A 22980-nucleotide genomic window follows, 5' to 3' on the forward strand; every position below is an offset into this window, starting at 1 on the left:
CATTCCAGGCTGGTTAGTGCTGCAGGACTCAGAGTGCTACAGATCTTCAAGAAGGGAAAGAGCAGGGAGGCATTCCCCAAACCCATGTGACCACGGAACCCTCTTTTCACTGAGCATCTCTCAGGGCTAATACCAACTGCACCCCAACTACAGCAGCTCAAATATACAACCTGTCATGATAAGGCTCCCTGGAGGTGGTGACACATAGCTGGAAAAGCTTTCAAGTCTGTGAAGTAGTCAGGCCCTCAAAGTACCCCGCTGGCACATTACCAACGATCAGGGTAGTAGGGCTGGAAGGGACCTCAGATTATTATGTCCCACTTGAGGAAGAGGGAACCAAGGCCCTGAGAGATGATAGGGCTGGCTGCCCAAGGCCACAGCCAAGGGGAGTCACTAATGCCCTAGGACTCATCTTTGTGGATGGTCTTTGGGAAACTTGCTGCTGCGTAAAATGTGAGACTCCAAGCCCTAGTGCTTGTTTTAAATACAACCTTCTCGTGTTCTTCTGGTGTCATCCTTTCTGATGAGGGTGAGAGGTACCGTCAGCCTGGAAACTTCCCTGCCGCCATGCTGGGCCTCCTCCTGATACCAGGCTCTGCTCCATCTTACTCACCCAAAGCCCTGAAAAGTCCAGTGGCTCTAAGTCTAGTTTCGGGGTCTGGCCTGGCTGATCAGTTCGTTACAGTGTGCGAGCAAAAGCTCAGGCTTTGAAACTGGGTTCAAATCAGAATCATCGCTTACTGTGTGAAAATAAATACACCACAGAGCCTCTCTCTCGAAGGTGGGAAATAACATATAAAGTGATTGCAGCTGATACAACAGAAGGGGGGAATGGGATTTAGCCTGGGGCCTGCGTACATCAGATCTCATTAAATACTGGTTCCCATCCTCCCTCTGAGACTAGGAATCACTCAGAGCTACTGCCTGAATCTCGTCCAGTGTCAATCAATTGGTAAAGGTAATGCCCCAGCGAGAAAGCACAACAAGCCATTAGTTTAGGATGCACGGACCTGCTCTACCCTATCTCCTTCCATTCTCTTCAGGATGTTTCCTTAGTTATCAGTGTTCACACGGCCTTCCACAGATCAACGAGCCCCAGGGGAGGACCAGGAATCACGGCCAAGATGCTAGTTTGGAAGCAGTTTTAATGGAGATGGAAATGTTTATCAACTCAACACAGGTACCCCAAAATACAAAGCAAAATATCATTTTCAGCTGCATAGCAAATATGATTTAAGAATTTAACATCATTATTTGATCACAAGCGTAAATATAAGTCACCATAAATAAATGTAAATTCATTGTACAAAAATCCCCAACAACTCTTAATACAAATATGGTACATTTGACAGTTTCTGGAACAGAATTTTTTTTTTAAACTTTTTAAAACCTAAGATTTTTTTTTCCTGGTTCTTAGACACACACAAAAAATCAAATCAAAAGGAGGCAGGAATACCAGGGAGGAAAGAATATTAAACCTGTTTGGTATTCATAAATAAATGTGCCAGCGAGCTAGGGAAGTGAAATGTCTCTCCTTAAGGTGAAGACCTCAATTTACCAGGGTCAAATCTCTTGAAGATAATAGGATTCCACCCAGGGGTCAAATTCAGGGTTACAGAGGCAGGACCGAGGGGCAGCTTGCTGAAATAGCAATCCCATCAAATGGATGATCCAAATCTCCACAAAAGCAGTGGGCAAGGATCTGGAATAAACTCTAGGACTTAATAGCTGGTCACCTATCTGAAAGACCCACTGTCCTCAGACAGGACGAAGATTCAGAAGACTCTGGAGCTTAGAGATTTTTACGTGGGTTTGGAAGGCGTGTCCTACCATGTGGTGTAGCCTCTCCCTTCTGCCTTTGGGACACATCTATGGTCATCAAGAGGAATAAACAACAACAACAAAAAATCAGAATAGGAAGTGGCATCTCCAGACAGGATCTGCCAGCTTCCACCCTGAATTGTTTTCCTACCCTACAAATATTTTCTTTCATGGCTCAGAGGGAGCTCAGAGCCCACGTTAGCGATGGAGAGACCCTCTCAGTGGTCCTCAGATTTCCATGGGCAACAGAACAGCTCAGAGAGCTTGTGGAAGGTACAGATTTCCCTACCTGACTCCCAGAGATGCAGACTTAACTGGTTTGGGGGAGGGCCCAGAAATCTGCACCAAATGTGGCTAACTTCAGGACGTCCTGATGGAGGCCTCTGGACCACACTTGGTGAGCCCCACCTCTCTCCTCCCTGGTGAGCAGAGTGTATCACACAAACCTCTTGCTATGGATTGTTTTTTCTCTTTCCATTGGATTAAAACGGGCCATCTGATTAATGGTAACCATTTGCATTCATCCGCCCTGAGGGAGGGGATCATTGTTGTTGTTTCTATTTTCTCTCTTTTCTTTTCTTCCCTGGATTGGGGGAGAGATATCAAATGTCTCACTTTACATTTTCTTACAAGCTCAGGGTCACAGGTTCCCTTTGAAGAAGAGGTGCTCTTTAATGAGACATTCATTCCCAAAGGCTTCCATCCTTCTAAACAGTCTCCCCATGCTTAGTGGGAGATTCTGCAAAGACTTTTGGTTCAGTTGGAGAAATGCAGGTAGACAGGCCCCTGCGAGATATGCTCCATGACTCAAAATCTAGGTTAAGGAACACTGAGGATGTTGAGAGCAAAAGATAAATTTCCTAAGAATCTTTCAGCTTCTACGACAATGAAAGTCCCGATTCACTAAAACAGGACTCCTTTTCTGGGAGTGTATCCACGTATTAAAAACTCATTGACAAGTGCTATTTATATTCCTCACCCCCCTGACCCCAATATGTTTTGGGCTTCTGTTGAAATAACCCCTTAACATTTTCTTTCTCGTGGGAGTTTTCCTTGATGAGAGAGTCTGTGCAGAGAAGTGGTCCCTAATTTGGCCACCGGCTACTGGTGTGGGCAGTACGTGCCTGACTTGTTCAGTGGGGTGTTCCCACTGTCCTCGGCCCTGTGCACCTTGCTGCTCACAGTATTTGCTGAATGAATAAAGGAACCACATCATCATCAAGCTGAGATGGTCCCACAGCTTTCGGGGCTACGGAATTCCTGGCTATGTCAATAAATACTGCTTCCGCACAGCAGGCCTGACCATCTTTCTACGCAAATTCCAGTCAGTGAGACATGGTTGTGAATGCATTTCTGATTTCTCTCTAGGAGCGCCCTGAGAGGGGAGTGTGGTTTTGGGGAGTCCAGGGAAGGCCAGAGCCAACACCATCTATCACGGTGCCAGTACCAGGAACCTTGTCTTCTGTTTCCCCTGGCTCTCAGCATCTCGTCCACAAGCACTGTTGGTGGTAGAATCTCCGGCATCCAGAGGAGGAGGAGATGCTGCCTGGAAAATGCGGGGGAGGGAGCCAGAGGAGGTGAAGAAGCCAGGAAGTGGAAACACGCCTGTCAGGCTGGGCTGTTATCTCGGGATACCACCCCGCTCTTGTCTCCTTCTCTGAGACTTCACTCCTGGGGTGGCACGTGGGCACTGGGTAGGAGGTCACCATCTGGGAGGAGGTCTTGAGAGGCAACCACGGATGTGGGGTGGGGCTGTGAGGTGGAGAAGGGGTGAAACTAGGGCTCTTAGCACGGCTGAGGGGAAAAAAGAAAAGAAAAAGCACATACTGCCCTGTTTCTTTTCATTTTTTTTTTTTTTCATTGACGCTATAGAACAACCACCATGGAGATGTCATGGGAGAGCATGCACAGGCCCAGCCCTCGGGAGGTGTAGATGTGTTTGGGGAGGTTCTTGTTTGCTTCAGGCTTATCCCATATGCTGTCCAGTCGGACCCTGTTGCAGGCTGGCCATGGCTTTCTCTCTCCTGCTGCTTCTTCTCATCCAGGTCAAGGGTCTGCAGGCCCTTCCACCTAGCAGGTGGTGGCCAGGGACTGGTGGATGGGTGGCTGGAAGCAACGCACATGCTCTACCGTGGAACTGTCCGTCTCCACGGACTTCATGTACTTGTTCAGGATGGCAAAAACCTCATTGTTCAAGATCTGGTACTTCCGAATTCTGTCTGCCATCTTCTTCAGGGGCTGTGGAAGGACAGGGACGTGCAGGTTAGGGGCAGGAGGAGGGGACAGAGAAATAAAAAGCAAGAGCAAGAAAATGCAGTGAGGTTGGGGTCTGGGGTCCCGATGCATCAATGATGTCACTCTCTTGCTTACAGGCCTTCTATGGGTTTCCAGAGCTTAGCAACCAAATGTTAACTTGGCCATAAAACCCTTTGTGAGTTTCAAAATTTACTACCAGGCTACAATAATCAAAACAGTATGGCACTGGCATGAAGACAGGCCTATATAGATCACTGGAATTGACAGCCCAGAAATAAACTCTTCCACATGTGGTCAAATGATTTTTAACAAGGGTGCCCAAACCATTCAATGGAGAAAGGATGGTGTTCTCAATAAATGGTGCTGGGATGCCGGGAATGGCCCACAATCCCTGTACCGATGGATGAAAGATGACTCCAAACGTTGTGAAAGAGAGGAGAAGGCAAGGGGGTCAACGCTCAGAGACGAAGACCCTTTGCCCTTCTTTGCTCCCGCTTTTATTGGTCCTTCAGGATAATCATATCCTTAGCATTGTCTCTCAAGCACGTGATGTGTGACAAGGGGTCTTACTGGAACTGGGAGGATCTGTTTACAGGAAAGATACAATATGCTAATCTGCGTGTTCTACGAGTTCTGCTAAACATAGCCTAGGGGACAATGCATATGTCTCTTAGATCACAGGGCGGCTGTTTGTGCTGAGGAAGTTTGGGGGAAGACAACTCCCCGAGGCACTCCCACCGCAGAGTGGTCACGAGGGCCTTGGCATTCCGAAGGCCCGCACCCTTCTCCAAAACCTTCCATCACCCCCGGTGGCCTCTGTGTTACATTTTAGCAAGCCAGGTATTCTGGATGATTTCATGCTTGACATTAACTCCAACCCTGGGGAAAATGGATATCCACATGCAAAAGAATGAAGCTGGATCCTTACCTTATATAATATACCAAAAACCGCCCCCCAAAACAACAACAAAAACAAAAACTTTAAAATGGTTTAAAGACCTAAACATAGGATCTAAAACTATAAAACTCTTAGGGGAAATCACAGAGGAAAATCTTCATGACATTGAATTTGGCAATGATTTCTTAGATGTGGTACCAAAAGCACAATAAAAGAAAACATAAATTGGACCACATCAAAATTAAAAACTTGTCTGCATCAAAAGACACTATCGACAGATTGAAAAGGCAACCCATGGGATGGGAGAAAATATCTACAACTCAAATATCAGGTAAGGGATTAATATCCAGAATATATAAAGAACTCCTACACCTCAACAACAACAAAACAATCCAATTACAAAGTGAACAAAGGACTTGAATAGACATGTCTCCAAAGAAGATAGACAAATAGCCAAACAGCATGTGAAAAGATGCTCAACATCACTAATCATTAGTGAAATGGGACTCAAAACCAGAATGAGATAGCATTTCACATCCATTACGGTGGCTATTACCAAAAACCCCAGAGAACAAATGCTAGGAAGCCTGTGGAAAAACTGGAACCCTTGCACATTGCTGGCAGGAATGTAAAATGAAAAGAGTATGGCAGTTCCTCAAACATTAAAAACAGAATTCGCACATGATCCAGCAATTCCACTTGTAGGTAGCTACTCAAAAGAAATGAAAGCAGGGACCTGAACAAATATCTATACACGCATGATCCCAGCAGCATATTCACAGTAGCCAAAAAGTGGAAGCAACTCAAGTGTTCACTGAAGGAAGAATGGGTAAATATAATGTGGTATATACATACCATGGAACATTATTCAGCCTTAAAAAGGAAGACAATTCTGATACAAGCTACCACATGGTGGCCTGAGTTAAGAGAAAGAAGATAAATTTGCAGGGAAAAAATTCAACCAGTCCTTGAGACTTCTGCGGCTGATGAGAATTCGGATGAGACTCGGTCTCCTCAAGGAGCCGGCAAATGCTTGTGAAGGGAAGGACCATTTTAAACACATTATGCTAAGTGAAATAAGCCAGTCATCAAGGGATAAATACTGTAGGACTCCTCTTATATGAGGTGCTAGTCAACTCTAGAGACAGAAAGTGGAAGGGTGGTTGCCAGAGGCTTGGGGGAGGGGAGACTGGGGAGTTCTGTCTCCCCAGTGAGCACAGTGTTTCCCTCTGGGAAGCTGAGAACGTTCTGGAGGTGGATGGTGGTGAGGGCAGCCTGACAGTGGGAGTGTACCCAACGCCCCCACACCATACCCTTAACGATGGTTAAAATGGCAACTGTAACCTTTATGTCTATTCCACCACAATGGCAAGACAAACAAACGAACAAACAAACAAAAAACCCTTTATGGGGTAGCTCCTGCTTCCTCCTCCTTTCAGCTGCCCTAGAGACCCACTCTTTGTTGTAGCCACACACCTTCAGGTCCCTGTGCCTTTGCTACAGCTAGCTGTTCCTTCTGTCTGGAACATCCTCCCCACCCTGCGCCCCATTTTTCACCAGTTATTGGCTGGTGGTCATTCTGGACTCGGCCCAAGCGCTACCTCCCCCGGAAGCCTTCTCTGGCCACCCCTCCCCGCCGCCCCCCCGGCCCAATGTCGATGGCCACGACCAGCCTCCTCCCAGCCCCGCGCCTGCGTGACTCCCACGTTCGGTGAGAGTGTGTGTGCACGAGGGGCCGGCATCGGCCGTCTGACCGGCACGGGGAAGGGGTAATTCAGGTCTGGAGCTCGGCCCAGCCCTGCAGGGTGACCTGATTCATCCCAGCAGGTTATGAGCAAGTGACTCATGGCTTCCGACCAGAAGGTCCCCGGCCGCTGAGCATCGTTGTACCTACCCGTGGTGCGGGGACTTGGCCTCCATAAGCAGCTCGCCCTCCTTTTCAGATGAAAGCCGGCTTGTCAGGCCTGGCCCTACTTCCCAGGCCCCAGCCCTTGGCTGCTTACCACATTCTTAATGACCTCATCCTTCCCGTCCTGCCTCTGGACTTTCAGCAGGTGGTAACAGAAGTCAAACAGGTCGAAGCGACGCTGCTGGCCCAGCAGGACGATGATGGAGCAGCCGGCCCAGTTCAGACCGTCACCAAAACATTGCCTGGGGGTGGGGAGAGGAAGCAGCTGAAGTGAGGGGCAGGGGAGGGTGGTGGGGACAGCCCTCATCTTGGGCCAGGAGTACAGAGAGCGAGCAAGCCAGTCCCTGGGTCAGTCCTCTTAATCTGTAAAGTGGGTGCAAGGGAAGAGGTGAGCGTACGTTCATTTGTTCCAGGGACTATGGCTCAAGTCCCTCTAGCCACAAGGAGGTGTCAGCCTGTCAGCCACTGAGTTAAGAGAAAGAAGATAAATTTGCAGGGAAAAAATTCAACCAGTCCTTGAGACTTCTGCGGCTGATGAGAATTCGGATGAGACTCGGTCTCCTCAAGGAGCCGGCAAATGCTTGTGAAGGGAAGGACCATTTTAAACCAGAAGACCAGGTGGTGGCTGTAGCCCCAGAGCGCGGGGACGGGCGGGGACAAGCGGGGATGGGGCGTGGTGTGTGGAGGGGCCTCTGCGGCCAGCGTGTGGGGGCCGGCGAGTGGTGGCTGGCGCGTGGGGGCCCGCGTGCGCACAGGGCCAGCGAGTGGGGGGACGAGCAAGTGGGGGGGCCGGCGAGTGGAGGCTGCCGGGGCTCTGGGTCTGGCGAAGCTCAGCCGCAAGCCACCAGCACCCAGCAACATCCTGGGCACATCCAGAGGCTGTGGGGTCATCTCTCTGCTGTTTTTCTTATCCTCAAGCAGCAGCTGCAGCCGAGTGGGCAAGGTTCCCCGCTTCCTCATCACTCCGGCTAGAAGTGCAGGCCCAGCAGCTGCTCTGAAAACAGCTTGCGCATCCCAGCCCAGTCCCAACACGACTTCCTCAGGGAAGCCTTCTCTGGCCTTGTTCTCAAGAGCTCTCGGCTCCTGCAGGGCAGACCTTGTCTGCCTTCTTCCCTACTCTGGTCTCAATGTGTAGCTGGGCGAGGGAAGGAAGAACTGGAATCTGCTTCTGTCTTCTCTGACGACAGGACTGGGTTCCTCTCGGAGGCTTCCTGGTTTTCAGGAGTAGAGGCCTCACAAGCCAGGCTCACGTGCACAGGTTAGGGCATGACCCTCTACTGAGGAGGCCTCACCCTGTTCTACGAACCCTGCAGTTTTGTGAGGGGTGAGGTGGAGGCTGGGGTTCTCAATGCCAAAACCTCCCCAGGGCTCCCTCCTGCCTGCCCAATTGGAGCAGCTTCCGGTCTTGGAAAGACCAGGCCCTGTGGGGTCCTAAGTCCCAATGCACACACTCCCTCTCTGCCTCCAACCACTCGTTGCCTTTCCTGGAATGTGCCCCCCGCCCCTCTAAGAGTTGAATCCCAGGCAACATGCAAGGCTCAGTTCTACTGTGTGATTTACACTCCAATAACCCACTCAGCTCACTTCTCAGGTAACTGTCACCCTTCCCGCCTTTGCTGTATGAGGCCAGAAACCATCTACTTCTGCTCAGCATTGGTGTCTGTCCAGTACCTCGCACATCATAGGTATTCCAGAAACGGCTGTTGGACAGCCCACCCCTGCCCTCTTTCTAGTTGAGCCCTGGTAGCCTGGAGACTCTTGTTGGGGGGAGACATGCAAGTGGGGCGGTGACCCACCCTTCCCTGGGGGTACTCACTCAGCTGTGAACTCGTTGGTCCCCACGGGGATGCAGTAGACGAACTGCATGGCACTCCAGAGCCGGTGGAACTCCACGCACTCGTCGACGTGCATGACTCCATTGGTGGGTGGTGGGCCCCGCCAGATGGGGTCCTGCAGGTAGCTCCGAATGCGTGTCAGGATGACCTCAAACATGGACAGGCCACAGCACAACCGCTCCTTGGTCAGCAGGTCGCCCTCCCGAGCGATGGCGATTTGCTGGGAACACAAACATGCATAAACCTTCTATCCTCACCTCGGACCCCATCTTCCACCTCTCACCAGAGATTCCCATGCCCTGGAGCTGGCTGTAGCTGGAATTCACTCACCAGAGTGGATGTCTTGCCCAGAGCTGGGCACTACCTTTGTAAGCCCTAGTGCAATAGCAGGTGTCTTGTAGTAAGACTTGTGGCAAGTGAAATCTAGGCGCTATCAAGGACGAAGAGTCAAACTAAAAAAAAATCCCAGTCTACCATATAATGAAATGCTATATATCCACTGAGAAGACTGAGATGATACTACGAGTTCACACTCACTGAGTGTGTATAGAATACATCAGGCCGTGATCTAAGCTATTTACTCCTCACATCGACCCCATGAAATAGGTGCCACCGTTATCCCCATTTTACAGATAAAGAAACTGAGGTTCAGAGAGGCAGCCACTGAGTGGCAAAAGCTGGGATGTGAATCCTGATAGTCTAGATGTATGGGTTAAATTGTTAAGTGAATATAGAGCAAGTTTCAGAAAAGGATGTATACTACAGTCCTATTAAAAACATCAACAATATGCAATCCCACAGACAAACAAACAAAACCATATGTGGGGGTGTGTGTGTTGTAAACTAGTTTAGAAGGAAACATCAACTGTGGGAGCAGATGGGCTTGGATAAACAGGCAGGATGTTCACTTTTTACTTTAAATACTTCTGTACCGTTGAATGTTCTGCAATAAAAATATGTTACTCTTAAAATTTGCCACTGATTTTACAGGATCATTTCCTCCCATTAGAAGTCCTCTGACCATTGTAAACTATCTCTATTAATAATTTAAACTGGCTTCCTATCTGGGTCCTGGTTATTGCATCTCTAATAATCAGCTGGCTAGACAAGCACATCAAAACCCATTACTGTCTGCATTATGAATAAAAATGTCTAGGGGTAGAGGTCTCAAAACCATCTGCAAATAGTAGATAGATATCAAAATCTGAGGTCAAAGGAAGGTCTCCAAATCTAGGGACAAAGTTAGAGAAGGCTGGCCTCTGAGACGGAGAGGTCCACAGGGAGCTCGTGAGGTCAGCTCTCCAGAGGGAAGTCTCCCCAGAGAGCTCATGTTACAAGTGCCTGGAAGGAGCTACCTGACTTCTCCCTGTAAGCTCTCACCCTGGAGCCCCTAGAAGGAGGGCAACCTCTAAATTAATCCACAGAGGGAAATAAATCAGGAAACACAATGCTGGAGCCTGTTAGGAAAATGGGCCAGGAGCTTAGTTGTCATGACAACTATAAACTGAGAGAAGTCTAGGACAAAAAACATGAATTGGGGAAGATGAGTGTGACAACGTGTGTTTTAAGCATGAAGGAGAGGGAACCCTGATTCACGGTGACTCGTTTTGATTTCGTAGGCAGAGAAAGCTCCTGAGCAGAGACGAGACCATTCAGGTTGCCACAGTTGGCTAGATACAGGTCTTTAAAAAAGTCCTGAACCTAGTGCTTGATTCTGTTCTTACCAGGCAACACTAGACACTGGTATTTGGACCTTGAAAGACCTCTCCACTCAGAGAGTGCCTGGTACAAGGAAGATGGTCAGTAAATACATAAAGGACCCATATTTGTTTTCAAGTCATGAATATTCTTCTTCATAAATTAACACAGAGACTTCCGGTTTACTAATTAATCTCGCATGCAACCAGTTAGTCTGAATCAATCCCCAGGGCCTGACAATCATGGTGGGGAACTAAAAATTAGCAATGGGGTTTATAAATCTGCAGCCAGACTTGGAAATCTGGTAACCTCCTCACTACAGCCAACCAAAGGGCCCCTGATGGAAAAGGTTCAGGGGTTTTGCCCTTCCTCAGAAAAGCATTCACCCTTCAGTTTCTTCTGGGAACTGTAAAAATAACACAGTCACTTGGGTAAATATGGAAAAACACTTTCAAAAAGTCGTAAGAAAATAAAAATCTCCCATAAACCCCATTATCTAGAACTGAGGTTTCTTAAAATACTGATCTATGATTGGTGTTAATGTATGTGAGTGTGTGTATACATCCATAGCTAACAGAATTTGGATCAGACTATCTTGCTTTTTTCTCTTCAGATAGCAGCAATCTACAAAATCATTTCCTTCAATATTTTCAGTAACATAATTTTTTAATGGCCACAGAAAATGGCCACTGATAGATCACCATTTATTGAATCTTCTATGCTTACTGGTTATTTTAAAATGTTTACAAATTTTCATTATTACCGGCAATTCTTTTTTTTTTATTCTTATGTTAATCCCCATACATTACATCATTAGTTTTAGATGTAGTGTTCCATGATTCATTGTTTGTGCATAACACCCAGTGCTCCATGCAGAATGTGCCCTCCTCAATACCCACCACCAGGCTAACCCATCCTCCCACCCCTTCCCCTCTAGAACCCTCAGTTTGTTTTTCAGAGTCCATCATCTCTCATGGTTCATCTACCCCTCCGATTTCCCCCGCTTCATTCTTCCCCTCCTGCTACCTTCTTCTTCTTCTTTTTTTTTCTTAACATATATTGCATTATTTGTTTCAGAGGTACAGATCTGAGAGTCAACAGTCTTGCACAATTCACAGCGCTTACCAGAGCACGTACCCTCCCCAGTGTCTATCACCCAGTCACCCCATCCCTCCCACCCCACCCCCCACTCCAGCAACCCTCAGTTTGTTTCCTGAGATTAAGAATTCCTCATATCAGTGAGATCATATGATACATGTCTTTCTCTGTTTGACTTATTTCGCTCAACATAATACCCTCCAGTTCCATCCACGTCGTTGCAAATGGCAAGATCTCATTCCTTTTGATGGCTGCATAATATTCCATTGTATATATATACCACATCTTCTTTATCCATTCATCTGTTGATGGACATCTTGGCTCTTTCCACAGTTTGGCTATTGTGGACATTGCTGCTATAAACATTGGGGTGCATGTACCCTTTCGGATCCCTACTTTTGTATCTTTGGGGTAAATACCAGTAGTGCAATTGCTGGATCATATGGTAGCTCTATTTTCAACTTTTTGAGGAACCTCCATACTGTTTTCCAGAGTATTACCGGCAATTCTTAAGCAACTGTCCTCATACGCAACACTTTTTAAGCTTCTCTCTGATTATTTGCTTAGGATAAAATCCTAGAAGTAGGACTCTGCAGTTGCAGTGGATACATATTTTAAAAGGCTTTTGCAACATAGTAGCAAACTAGTCTGAAGGGAACCTGAACCACTCTACACCTTCCCCTCCTCAGATCTTCACCAGCTCTCTCTTAGCAGTAAGAAAAGTGCTCTGCCAACTTGAGGGATGAAAAGTTGTACCCCTTCTTTTAATTTCCATTTCAGTGATTACTGATAAGGCCGAAAACTTTTGCTGTTTTTTGTTAGCATTTAAACCTTTTAGGGTATGAGTTTTCTTCCATGTCCTTTTTCCTTTGGGTAGATCTATACTTTCCTTCTTGCTTTGAAAAAGTGCATCGAACTATTTGCAGCAAAGGTCCCCACTTTGTGACCTGGTGTTATATACATATATACTGTGTGTGTTTCACATAAATTTCATCTATTTCTTTTCTGTTCTACTCAGTGGGGGATTTTTCTCTCTTTCTGCCATTCTTTTCTGAGTTAACAAGGGAATGGAAAAAGCCTCTGTGAAAATAAATGTGGAAATAAATTTCTGCACGGAATACTTTGATTACATTTAGTACCTTCTGGAGGAGAATGATATCTCGATAAACCTTTATAAAATCCTTTATGGTTTTTGGAAGTCTTTTACTCATTTTTGTTCATCATAATATTCATGAAAGGCAGTTCAATGAAGGCAGCAAAGTAGCTATTAGCCCATTTCACAGGTGGGGAGACAAAGACTGAGATATTAAGTGTCTAGCACCAGATTGTGCATCAGTTCAAGTGTGAAGCTGGGACGAGGACCCCTGTCTTCTGACCTCCTGCCAGAGTGTGCCTTCCATGATAGCACCTGAGTATGTCCCAGAAATAAATGCAAACAGAGCAATATCATTAAAACCTCTTGACTTTAAATATGTGGCAGAATCTCCCCGTCACGGACTGAGATATTATGTGAGTCCCCTGCACCCCAGCTAGCTTGGAAGGGAATATTACCTTAACTTTTCTTTGGTCTATGGGACGACTAAGTTTTGGACTATCCCTTGAGGGCGGGGTGAGTAGAAAACTGGCACTTCCTCTCCAGCAGAATGTCTAGGCTTTTCTTTGTTAAAGATTCGGCATTTGACAAATTCAGATTTCTATCAGTCCCAGGGAAATCGTGTTCACCAGAACAGGGAAGGAATTCACAGTCTCCTAAGTGGAAACACATGCCAAACCCTGGGTGCGAGAGGCCAGATTCTTGTAGGATGACACCAACAGCGGAGCAGACACATTTCTATGTCGCTGGCTTGGGGGATTTCTCCCTAAAAGGAAATCTTTCGAGGACTCCTCTGTTCAGCCTGTGAAGGCCAAAAAGGAAAATGTGTGCACTCCGCAGGGTCTGAATTCTCCCTGTGGTGACTCAAAGAACCCAAATGCCACTGAACATTTATTTAGTCACTGTTTCCAGGAGGAGGTGGGCGGCACGCAGGTGGTCTGGCGAGGGTGGCTCATTAGCGGGACACCTGAGCGGATCGGGTCCTGCAATGTGCTCCGAATACTTGCCCTGATTTCCGAGCGAAGAGGCTGCCTTCTGCCTCCTGCTGAGGATGTGAGTCCTTCAGACGCCTCAGCTTTTGTGATAAGAGCAGAGAGGACCCCTGCAATGCAAGTCCAAGCGCAGATTTGAATCCTAAACCTCTTACACGGTTGGCAAAGGTGAACGAGACAGACCACCCTGGCTTGTCTTGCCAGGGTGCCCCGTTTCTCTTCCTCCGGAATTCCTCCCCCAGCCTCCCTAAAATGCGCAGATTACTCAAATCAGTGTGAAAGGAGACAACACATGCTTTTGGCCGCCTCCCTCCTCTTTTCTCTTCGTTCCTGACTCCTACCCCAGTCTGTGAGTTCTCTGAGGCAGGGGTCCTGCCCCACTCATCTCCATGTTCATAGCAACTGGTACTGCTTTGTAAAAATTAATTTTATTTTCCAAGATTTTATTTTTAAGTAATCTCTACACCCAAGGTGGGGCTCAAACTCATGACCCCGAGATCAGGAGTCACATGCTCTACTGACTCGCCAGCCAGGCGCCCCTGTAAAACTTAATTTTTATTACAGAATTAACATATTAGCTTATTCACTTTTGAAAATATTGGAACATTACAGAGGAAGCTGAAGTCTCCTGACCCAGGAGATCATCACCCCATCTCTGTCTCTCTCATCTCTCTTCAGTGGGTGCCGCCATTAGGAACCGTGAGTATGATCATGTTTTAGGAACAGTTTCACTGATAGGGTTTTGTTGTATGCTTTCTTCCCCTAACCAGGCGCTTAGGATCTGCCCACACTGATGCACCCAGACCTCATCTTTCCTTTTCGTTAATATGTAGCAAGTAGTCAACATTTAGATAACTTTACCATGTTGTATTTAGTCAACCCTCTACTGATTGTTTCTAGTTTTTGCTTTAACAAACAATGCTACAGTAAACATCTGTGTTCCTGTAGGTGTTTTTCTAGCAAAGATATTAGAAGTGAATTGCTGGTTCTCAGGGTGTGTGGAGTTTTAATTCTGAAAGATGACTTAGCAGAATTCCTGATACCTAACAGGAGCATAATAGATACTTCTTTCTTGGCACAGTAGTGGATACAGGGTGTAGAAGAAAGAACTCAGGCCTGGGAAACAGCGAATCTCCTTCTAGACCTGACCCTGCCACTAACAGGCTTTGTAGACATTCTTCCCCACCCTCTCTCTGGGCCTGTTTCCCTGCCTGTAAAATGAGGGGGTTGGACAAAATGCTCTCCCTCTAAAGTTCCTTTTGGTTCTCAGAGTCTAGATAGAAGGATCATACCTGAGGGGTCCCCAGCCGCTCTATCAGAGGGACCAGGTGGAGCGGGGCATACTTGGCTTCCAGACGTTTCATGCGGACCTCCAGACGCTCCCCTTCTGAAAAAAGGAGCAGCAGAGCAGAAAATGAGACTCAGGGTACCCTGGGGGAACTGAGGAAGGGAAAACTCTCAGAGGACCGGTGACATATCTGTGTTCCCAAACTTAGATGGACTCTGTAGGACTGTTCTCTTTCATTCTAAAGTGTGATCAGAACTCACTACAAGGAAAAATGTTCTAGTATCTCTGTCCAGTGACAGTATTATCTACCTCGTGGGGTGGGGAGTTCCCCATCATTCGAAAGAGTTAAACCAAGGCTAGACAGGAATGCAACAGAGATGATCTAGAAGGACCAAGGAACAAGGCCTGGAGTGTCACTTCCAATTCTGCGATTCTATGAATATTGAAGAGCTGCCCAAAGCTTTATTTAACCTTCTCCCTTTCTGACTGCAGATCTGGGTTTGTTGCGATTAAGTGAGCATGAAGTTCAAATGCAAGTTGGCTATTTAGCTGCTGTTAGTGGTTTCTTACCTTTGATGTAGACTCTAGGCAGGATATTTTGGAAGGGTGCAGCATGGAGCAAATCACAGACTTCCTCCTGAGACTGCAAACAGAGATGGAAGGAAAGAAAGGGAAAACAAGTCTCATTTTAAACCACAGAGAATTTTCATTCCTAAAACCTTGAGCACCGCAGTCAGCCAGGGAGGGTTTAAATTTTGGCTCCTCCTCTTACTAGCTATTACGGTATCTTAGGCCAGTTGCTTAATCTCTTTGAGCCTACTTATTTATCTGCAAAATGAGGACCAGGATAGTGTTTATTTAATGAGTTTTTGTAAGGATTGAGTGAGAGAATGCATAGCCCTATAGCACAGTCTGTGGCACATAATGAGTATGCAGTACATTTTCGTTATAATCTTATGAGGAATTTGTTGAAGATTTCAAATGAGTGACAGAGGAATCAAACAGAGATGATGGGCCCCAGGCTCTGTTTGTCTGGTTGGTTGTGAGGCTTGTAGGCTCAAAGCAGGTGGCTACATCAATCCGCCAATCCACTGGTGTAGATGATTCCACGCAAAAGCCTGTGTCTGGTTTTCTCCACACGAGACACCAACTAGTGAGAAAAGAGAAACTAGAACCCAGGACAGATAGGTTTTGACGGTGACTTGTTATGCATAAAAGTGATCTTTAAAACACCTTAAAAAGAGGGAAAAGCCTGGGGAGGACAGGCCCGGAAGATAGGGTCTAATGGGCTTGCTGTCCAGGGACCAGTTTACGATCACTGGATTTCAGAACAGAGGATGAGGTAGGGGGACCTAGAGAAGCCACCCTCCATGGCTCTTGGTTTCTCTTCCTTAAACTGTGGGGATTTGGATTACATAAGATCCAGACTTCTTTCAACTCTGGCACTCTTGGACCTAAGCATCTGAGAAAATCAGGATTGTGAGTGCCCTTGGCTTTCCTTCCCCGGGGAATGGATGGAATGGGCCGTCCTAGAAATCCAGAAGGCTGGCTGCTCAAGACGGGGAACCCCCAAACTCCTTTTTTACTCTGGGTCAGTCCTTGAAGTGATGCTAGCAGAGGAAAGACGAGTGAACCCTTCAAAGGGCCTTGCCTGAGTGTCATTCTCAGTTTCTTAGCCAGAGGGGAAATCTTCCTTCTTTCTTAAGCTATTTCTCTTGTAACCCTAAATCAAATAACCTGGTATTGATTGCTATTTCCAAACTTAGGTCTTTGGATTCATCATATAATCTAAAACTTGGCTGATTGGTCAGTCAGGCTATTCTTTAATTTATTAATTACTTTGATTGATTTTTCAATGATGAACCAACCAGCCTTGCGTTCTGGGGATAAACCTCACTTGGTTGTGATGCATTATCCTTTTTATATATTACTGGATTTTATTTGCTAATATTTTGAGGATTTTTACTCTATATTCATGAGGGGCATTGATTTGCTGTTTTCTTTTTAAATGTCTTTGGTCTTGCTATTAGGATAATGCTGACCTTGTAAGATAAATTGGTAAAGAGTTCCCCTCTTTTCTGTATTTCAGAAGCAACTGTGAAGAATTGTATTATTTCTTCCTGAAATGTTTGGTGGATTCACAAGTGAAACCATTTGCATGTGGAGTTTTCTTTGTTGGAAGTTTTTATTTTTTTTTAATTATAAATAAAATTTTTTTAATAGCCATAGGACGATTCAGGTTACCAATTTTTTTTCTCAAGTGAGTTTTGGGGGTTTATACATATCAAGGACATGGTTCCTTTCACCAATCCCAAGCTCCAGACTTGGATATCCAGTTTCTTGCTGGATATCACCACTTGCATATTCCACACCTCAACATTTCCACAGTTGACCTTCCCCCCTTCTTCCCTAGGGTTCCTTTGCTCACAGAATGGCATGACCATCTCCTTATCTGCCCAAGTCTAAAACCCGGGGTTCATTTTCTCTCTTTTCTTTACTTCCCATGACCATTAAGTCTTCACGTCTCTTGCTTCTTTCCACATTCCTTCCCATTGGCCACCACAACACTCTGAGCTCCTTAGGCATGGGGATGCTGTCTCTAATTTTGCCTCTTCTCCCTAGTGCCTAGATGTAACAGTTTCTCAATAACTATTGAGAATGCATATTCTCAACATAATGAATGCATATTTGTTAGCTCATATTTTTCTTGGATGAATAAATTTATTTAGCCACATAACCAACCTCCAAGTATGAGAATACCATTACATACATCCATCCAACAAATATTGGTTGAGTGCCTGGCACTGTCCTAGGCTCTGCAGATATGGTGTAGAACACGTTAGACTAGATCTTTGCCCTCATGGAATTTATGTTCTAGTTGATAGAGACAGATAAAAACAAGCAAACAAATCAGAAAATTTCAGATAGTGATAAAAGGAAACAGGGTACTAGGCTAGAGAGTGACTGGGAATGGAGAAGGGGCTGCTTGAGGAAGGGTGGTTAGGAAAAACCTTTTGGAGGGAGAGACATTTGAAAGAAGACGGAATGAAGCAAGGGACCAAGCCATGCAGATGTGAGGTAAGAGCATTCCAGTACAAAGGCCCTGGGGCAGAAAGTAAGCTGGAGCATAGTGATGCCATGCTGGGAATCACGGTCCAGACTGAGGCCCTAATGATAGGGAGGGACCAGATCATATGGGGGTCATAGGCATGGCATGAAGTCTGGATTTTATCTTAAGTGCAGTGAGGAACTACGGGGGTAGTCTAAGCAGAGGACTGGTTATGATAGCTTTACTGCCCAGTTTTCCTTTCTTCTTCCACAAATTTCAGTTGCTCCTAGAAATGTCTTCTTACTGGAAAATTTGCCCATTGCATGAACTTACTAGAAAAGTTGCCTATTGCATGAACTATCAGCTTTCTATTTTATTAATGTGAATAAAATTGGCATTGGGTGCCACCTTAGGGGATGGAGGAAGGGGAAGAAGGTTCTGGGTCCTCTACAACAAGAGCAATGTTGTTGCTTTACTCATTTTACAAGATGAGCTTCCTCTGCAGATTTCTTTGGGAGGGACAAGAGTGTTTCATTTATCCCTCTCTGCATATCCCGCTGTCCTCCAGTTAGTAACTGTAGGACCAGAGGTTCTTTGGGGGCAAGGGGACCTTCCTTCTGGCACACACTTCCTGTGTGTTCTCTACCTCCTAATGCAATTTGTTAATGAAGGTGAGGAAAGACAGAAGGATGTGGTTTCCTAATAGAGTGGGGAAAGCGTTTGCCTGAAAGGTCCCAGAGGATGAGCTGTGTGGCCATTTGCTTCATGAGGTAGCTACATACCCTACAACACCCTGCAGGGAAGGTATCTGTTTGGCATTCCTTAGATGAGGCCATTGCAACTGATAAAAATGTCCAGTTTAGAGCACAGAAAGGCTTGAGGGTCAGAGAGCCAAACAAACCTCCGTCGTGGGCATCTATGCTAACGGCTAACCTCCTCCTTATCTAAGCGCTGTCTGAAAGGATCCACACTCGGCCTTCCGCTGTGCCCAGGAACCCATCCAGCCCTTGGCATGTGAAGTGCCCTGAGAGTGGGTTTCTTCCCCACTAGCCCCCCGGCTCCTTCTGCTCCAGCCAAAACAGCTTTTGTTATTTGAATGTACCATCTGTGCACCCATCATAGAATTTTTACCTTCTCTCTGGAATGCTCCCAAACCTAGCTCTTGCCCACACTCTCTTTGCTTAGTAAATTCCCACTCTTCTTTCAGATCTCAATTCAATCATCATTCCTTCAAGGAAGACTTTCTTGACCCCCTCAAGAAAGGGGGATCTGAGCCTAAGCAGGTTCCTTAGGTGTCCTCAAAGAATCAAGTTCTTTTCCTTTCAACATTTGAACTCAATTTGTTTTAAACTTTATACTTGCCTACCCATGACTGTTTGATTAATGTCTACCTCCCCCTACTGGAATGAAACCTTCACGAAGGTAGGGACAATGTCTATTTTTGACCATATTTTATTCCCAATAGTGAGCACAGCATCTGATAGATAGCAAATGCCCAGTAAATATGTGCAATAAAAATGGAATGTCTGTAGCATATAAGGGAACTGAGACTTAGGACAGCATCTCTCCTATTTTGGGATGTGGGCCCATCTTATGTGGGCCTGCACGTTTCCCTTTATTACTAAGGAAAGTATTTTCTCTTCAGTTTTACTGATTACTCTGTGTAAATTATGTGAAGCATTTTTTTTTTTAAAGATTTTATTTATATGACAGAGAGAGACTCAGAGAGAGAGGGAACACAAGCAGGGGGAGTGGGAGAGGGAGAAGCAGGCTTCTCGTCGAGCAGGGAGCCCGATGTGGGGCTCGATCCCAGGATCCTGGGACCATGACCTGAGCCGAAGGCAGACACTTAACAACTGAGCCACCCAGGTGCCCCTATGTGAAGCATTTTTAAGAAATGCTGCATGTGGTGGGATTTTCAGGTGTTCTTAATTTTCTATCCCTCTTTTTCTCCCTGTTTTTTTTCCTACTTTTAATATATTTACTGAATTTTCTATATTGAACATATATTACTTTAAAAAATTAATTTGAAAAAACTCTGAAAGTAATTTTTTAACTTTAAAATATGGAGCTTTGGGGGTTTTGAGCGGGCATTAGAGGGAAGGAAATGAAATCCTAGCATGCCACATGGTCTAGCAAGGAATAATATCTGCATAGATTTGACAACATAAATAGTATATGTTTTTGCTTTGTTTTGTTTTCTTTAAGCTACATTGAAGGACAAGTTACAGATGCAGAAGAAAATACAAATGTTACAAAAATACAGCTTTGACCATAGAAAAGTAAAAGTGTAGCTGATGCGAGGTAAGTTTGTGGAAGTGTTAGAAGTGGAAGTTGGGGGTGTTAATTTCCTCATTTTGCACAGAAAGGAGTCAAGATACTAAATAATGTTACAAAAAGAAGCAATGGTGGTGTAAGTATATTATCTCTGATTACAAGAGAAGCAACAGAGGTAATAAGTAACGTAATCAAATACTAAAGAGAAAGTGAGGGAAGAGATGTAAATGAGCTAAAATCTCATCTTTCCAAGTAGGGAGTCAATAAGTCATGTCTAGAGCTGCCAATTAAGAAATAGAAGCTATCCTCCTATTATTAGGCATCATGGAGAGAACAACGAGAAGAACTAGAAATAGAAATGATGAAAACAAGTTGCCTTGGGGACTGGGATACAGGTGGGGAGGGTGCAGCGGAGCCTAGAATGATGTTTCTCATCATAAGCTCATCTGTATTATTTGATTTATCATGTGCAATTAAGAATAATTTAAATGGAACAAAATGAAGAGGTTGGATTAAATGGTCTCTAAGGATCTTTCCCTAGAACTGAGAATCTCTACCAACATAATTGCTTTGTTCTTTAGGGAAGGAGAGGCAGTGAGCATTGACTGAACACTAACTCTGTGCAAGGTGCTTTGTACCCGTCATCTGCTTTGCACTTTAGAATATCCTATGAGGTAGCCTTACGATCTCCATCCCACAGGTCAGGGCATTGAGACTCTCGGGGAAGTGACGTTTCCTACCCAGGTCCACATAGTGATAAAGAAGCAGTAGGGCTGACAGGATTAAGAGCAAGGGCCACTTCACTTTGATACCCATGGTTTCTCCATGGCAGCCCATGTGGACAAAGCCTGAGGAAGTGTGGAATATTTTCCCCCCTTATGACACATACACATGATGAAAAAAACAAAGTAAAATTATCAAAAATAGAAACAGGAGAAAATTACTTAAAATCTCATCACCTGAGATACTTTATAGCCTCACTCATATCCGATAGGATCATATCATTTGTTGCTGTATTCACTGGGCTTTTACTCATTGCTACTAACATTCTTTAAACTTAAAAAATTGTGAGGGGCGCCTGGGTGGCTCAGTCGGTTAAGCGGCTGCCTTTGGCTCAGGTCATGATCCCAGGGTCTTGGGATCGAGCCCCGTGTCGGCCTCCCTGCTCAGCAGAGAGCCTGCTTCTCCCTTTCCCTCTGCCTGCTGCTCTGCCTACTTGTGCTATCTCTCTGTCAAATAAATAAATTAAAAAAAAAAACTTAAAAAATTGTGACATATATAGGCAGTTTGAAGATGAAGAGTCTTGAGCCATTTCTAGTCCAAGAAACAGAGATTAATTACTGAAACCTCTCTTCCCTAATCCCCAGAGGTAACCTCTATTCTAGATTTGTGTAAAAAAATTTTTTGCAGGCCACTAATTTTTGAAGATCTGCTGGTTTGATACCAAGGTAAATAACGGGACAACTCACGTGGTCAATTTACACCTATAAATTCCTTCTTTCCCCACCCTCCCAACCTCCACTCATCCTTATCCATCTGTCAAAGCCCCATTCAAGCTTTACCTCCTAGGAGTCTTCCAAGATGCTCCAGTCTACAGTGGTTTTCTTTTTAAAAACTTATCAGAGTCCTTATTAATTCAGGGCCCCCACCAAACTGTCTGTGGGTTGAACTGTCTAATCTAGCCCCAGTCCAGGGCCCTAAAGTCTGTGGTTCTGATGAAGAATCAGAGCAGTGTTTCACATCCCGTGAAAACACTGACTAAGAGAGAGTCTTCTTGGAGGGACCAGTTATATTCAAGACCCACAAATGATCTGACATGGGAGGCCAACAAGAAGAATATAGAGAACATGGGTATAATATTATCTAGAGATCAAGCAAGATCTAGATTGAACACTTTCTTTCTGACTAGGATATAGCCTGAGCAGAAAAGAAGTCATTCATTCGTTCATTCATTCATTCATTCAACAAATAATAGGCATCTATTATACACAAGTCTCTTGGCAAGGTGCTGGAGACACAATAGTGAGTGGGGCCGACCTGATGCACAGTGCTTATCAAGATGATGAGGAAAACAAAGAGATGGAAAATTGTGGGAAGTTCTACAGTTGGGGCATGCATGGGGCTAGGGCAATACATAAGAGGGGCAACCAACCCAGACTTCCAGGGAGGATGACAGGGAAGGCTTTCCAGAGAAGGGGACACTAAGCTGAGACCTGACCCAGGGGTAAGTGTTGGACAGGTGAAGAACACATCCTGCAAAGGCTGAAGAGCAAGAGGGACCACACCGGGTGAGGGGCTGACAGCTGAAGAAGACTGAAGCTTTTGGTGCTGGGGGAAGGTGGTATGAGATGAGGAAGGAGGGGTAAGCAGGAGGCAGATCAGGAAGGATCTTACAAGCCTCTCTCAGGCATCTGAATGACACCTTGTTGGTTTCCACCCAGGAAATCTGCAGTTTCACCTTCTGGCTGCAAGAGAACGGATTAGGGTGGTAGGGGGAGGAAAGAGGTGTTGGGATAGTCCGAGCAAGACAGAGTATGGAATGGTGGCAAAGGAGACGAAGAGGAAGGAGCAGACATCATAGACCTGATGTCAGATGGATTACAGGAACAGAAAGGGAAATGACACCCACGCCTACCTGTTCACAGAGTCCAAGGACACAGTGAGTATGCAGGTGGCAGGGAGCTGAGATCAGATCTGGGCAAGGTGAATTTCTGATGTCTGTGCATGTCTAACGGACAACTAGAGGTAAAGTGTGGGGCCCTGGAA

General features: G+C 45.6%; 1 protein-coding gene across 1 annotated transcript in view; it reads right to left on the reverse strand.

Annotated features, from left to right (window-relative positions):
- Positions 1–1127: 1127 nt before the first annotated feature.
- The window catches only part of CYFIP2 (cytoplasmic FMR1 interacting protein 2), a 129060-nt gene continuing 107207 nt past the window's right edge, over positions 1128–22980 (reverse strand). The window contains exons 27-31 of the mRNA XM_064596609.1: positions 15459–15531; positions 14893–14987; positions 8701–8939; positions 6979–7126; positions 1128–4059 (exon numbers count right to left, since the gene is read on the reverse strand). Of these exons, the coding sequence (XP_064452679.1) occupies positions 3892–4059; positions 6979–7126; positions 8701–8939; positions 14893–14987; positions 15459–15531 (723 nt within the window). The 3' untranslated portion in view covers positions 1128–3891. The remainder of the gene's footprint in view (positions 4060–6978; positions 7127–8700; positions 8940–14892; positions 14988–15458; positions 15532–22980) is intronic.

Source organism: Mirounga angustirostris, unplaced genomic scaffold (assembly GCF_029215605.1).
Source record: "Mirounga angustirostris isolate CCGP_5_RB_7025 unplaced genomic scaffold, mMirAng1.0.hap1 SCAF_7, whole genome shotgun sequence".
Classification (NCBI taxonomy): Eukaryota; Metazoa; Chordata; class Mammalia; order Carnivora; family Phocidae; genus Mirounga; species Mirounga angustirostris.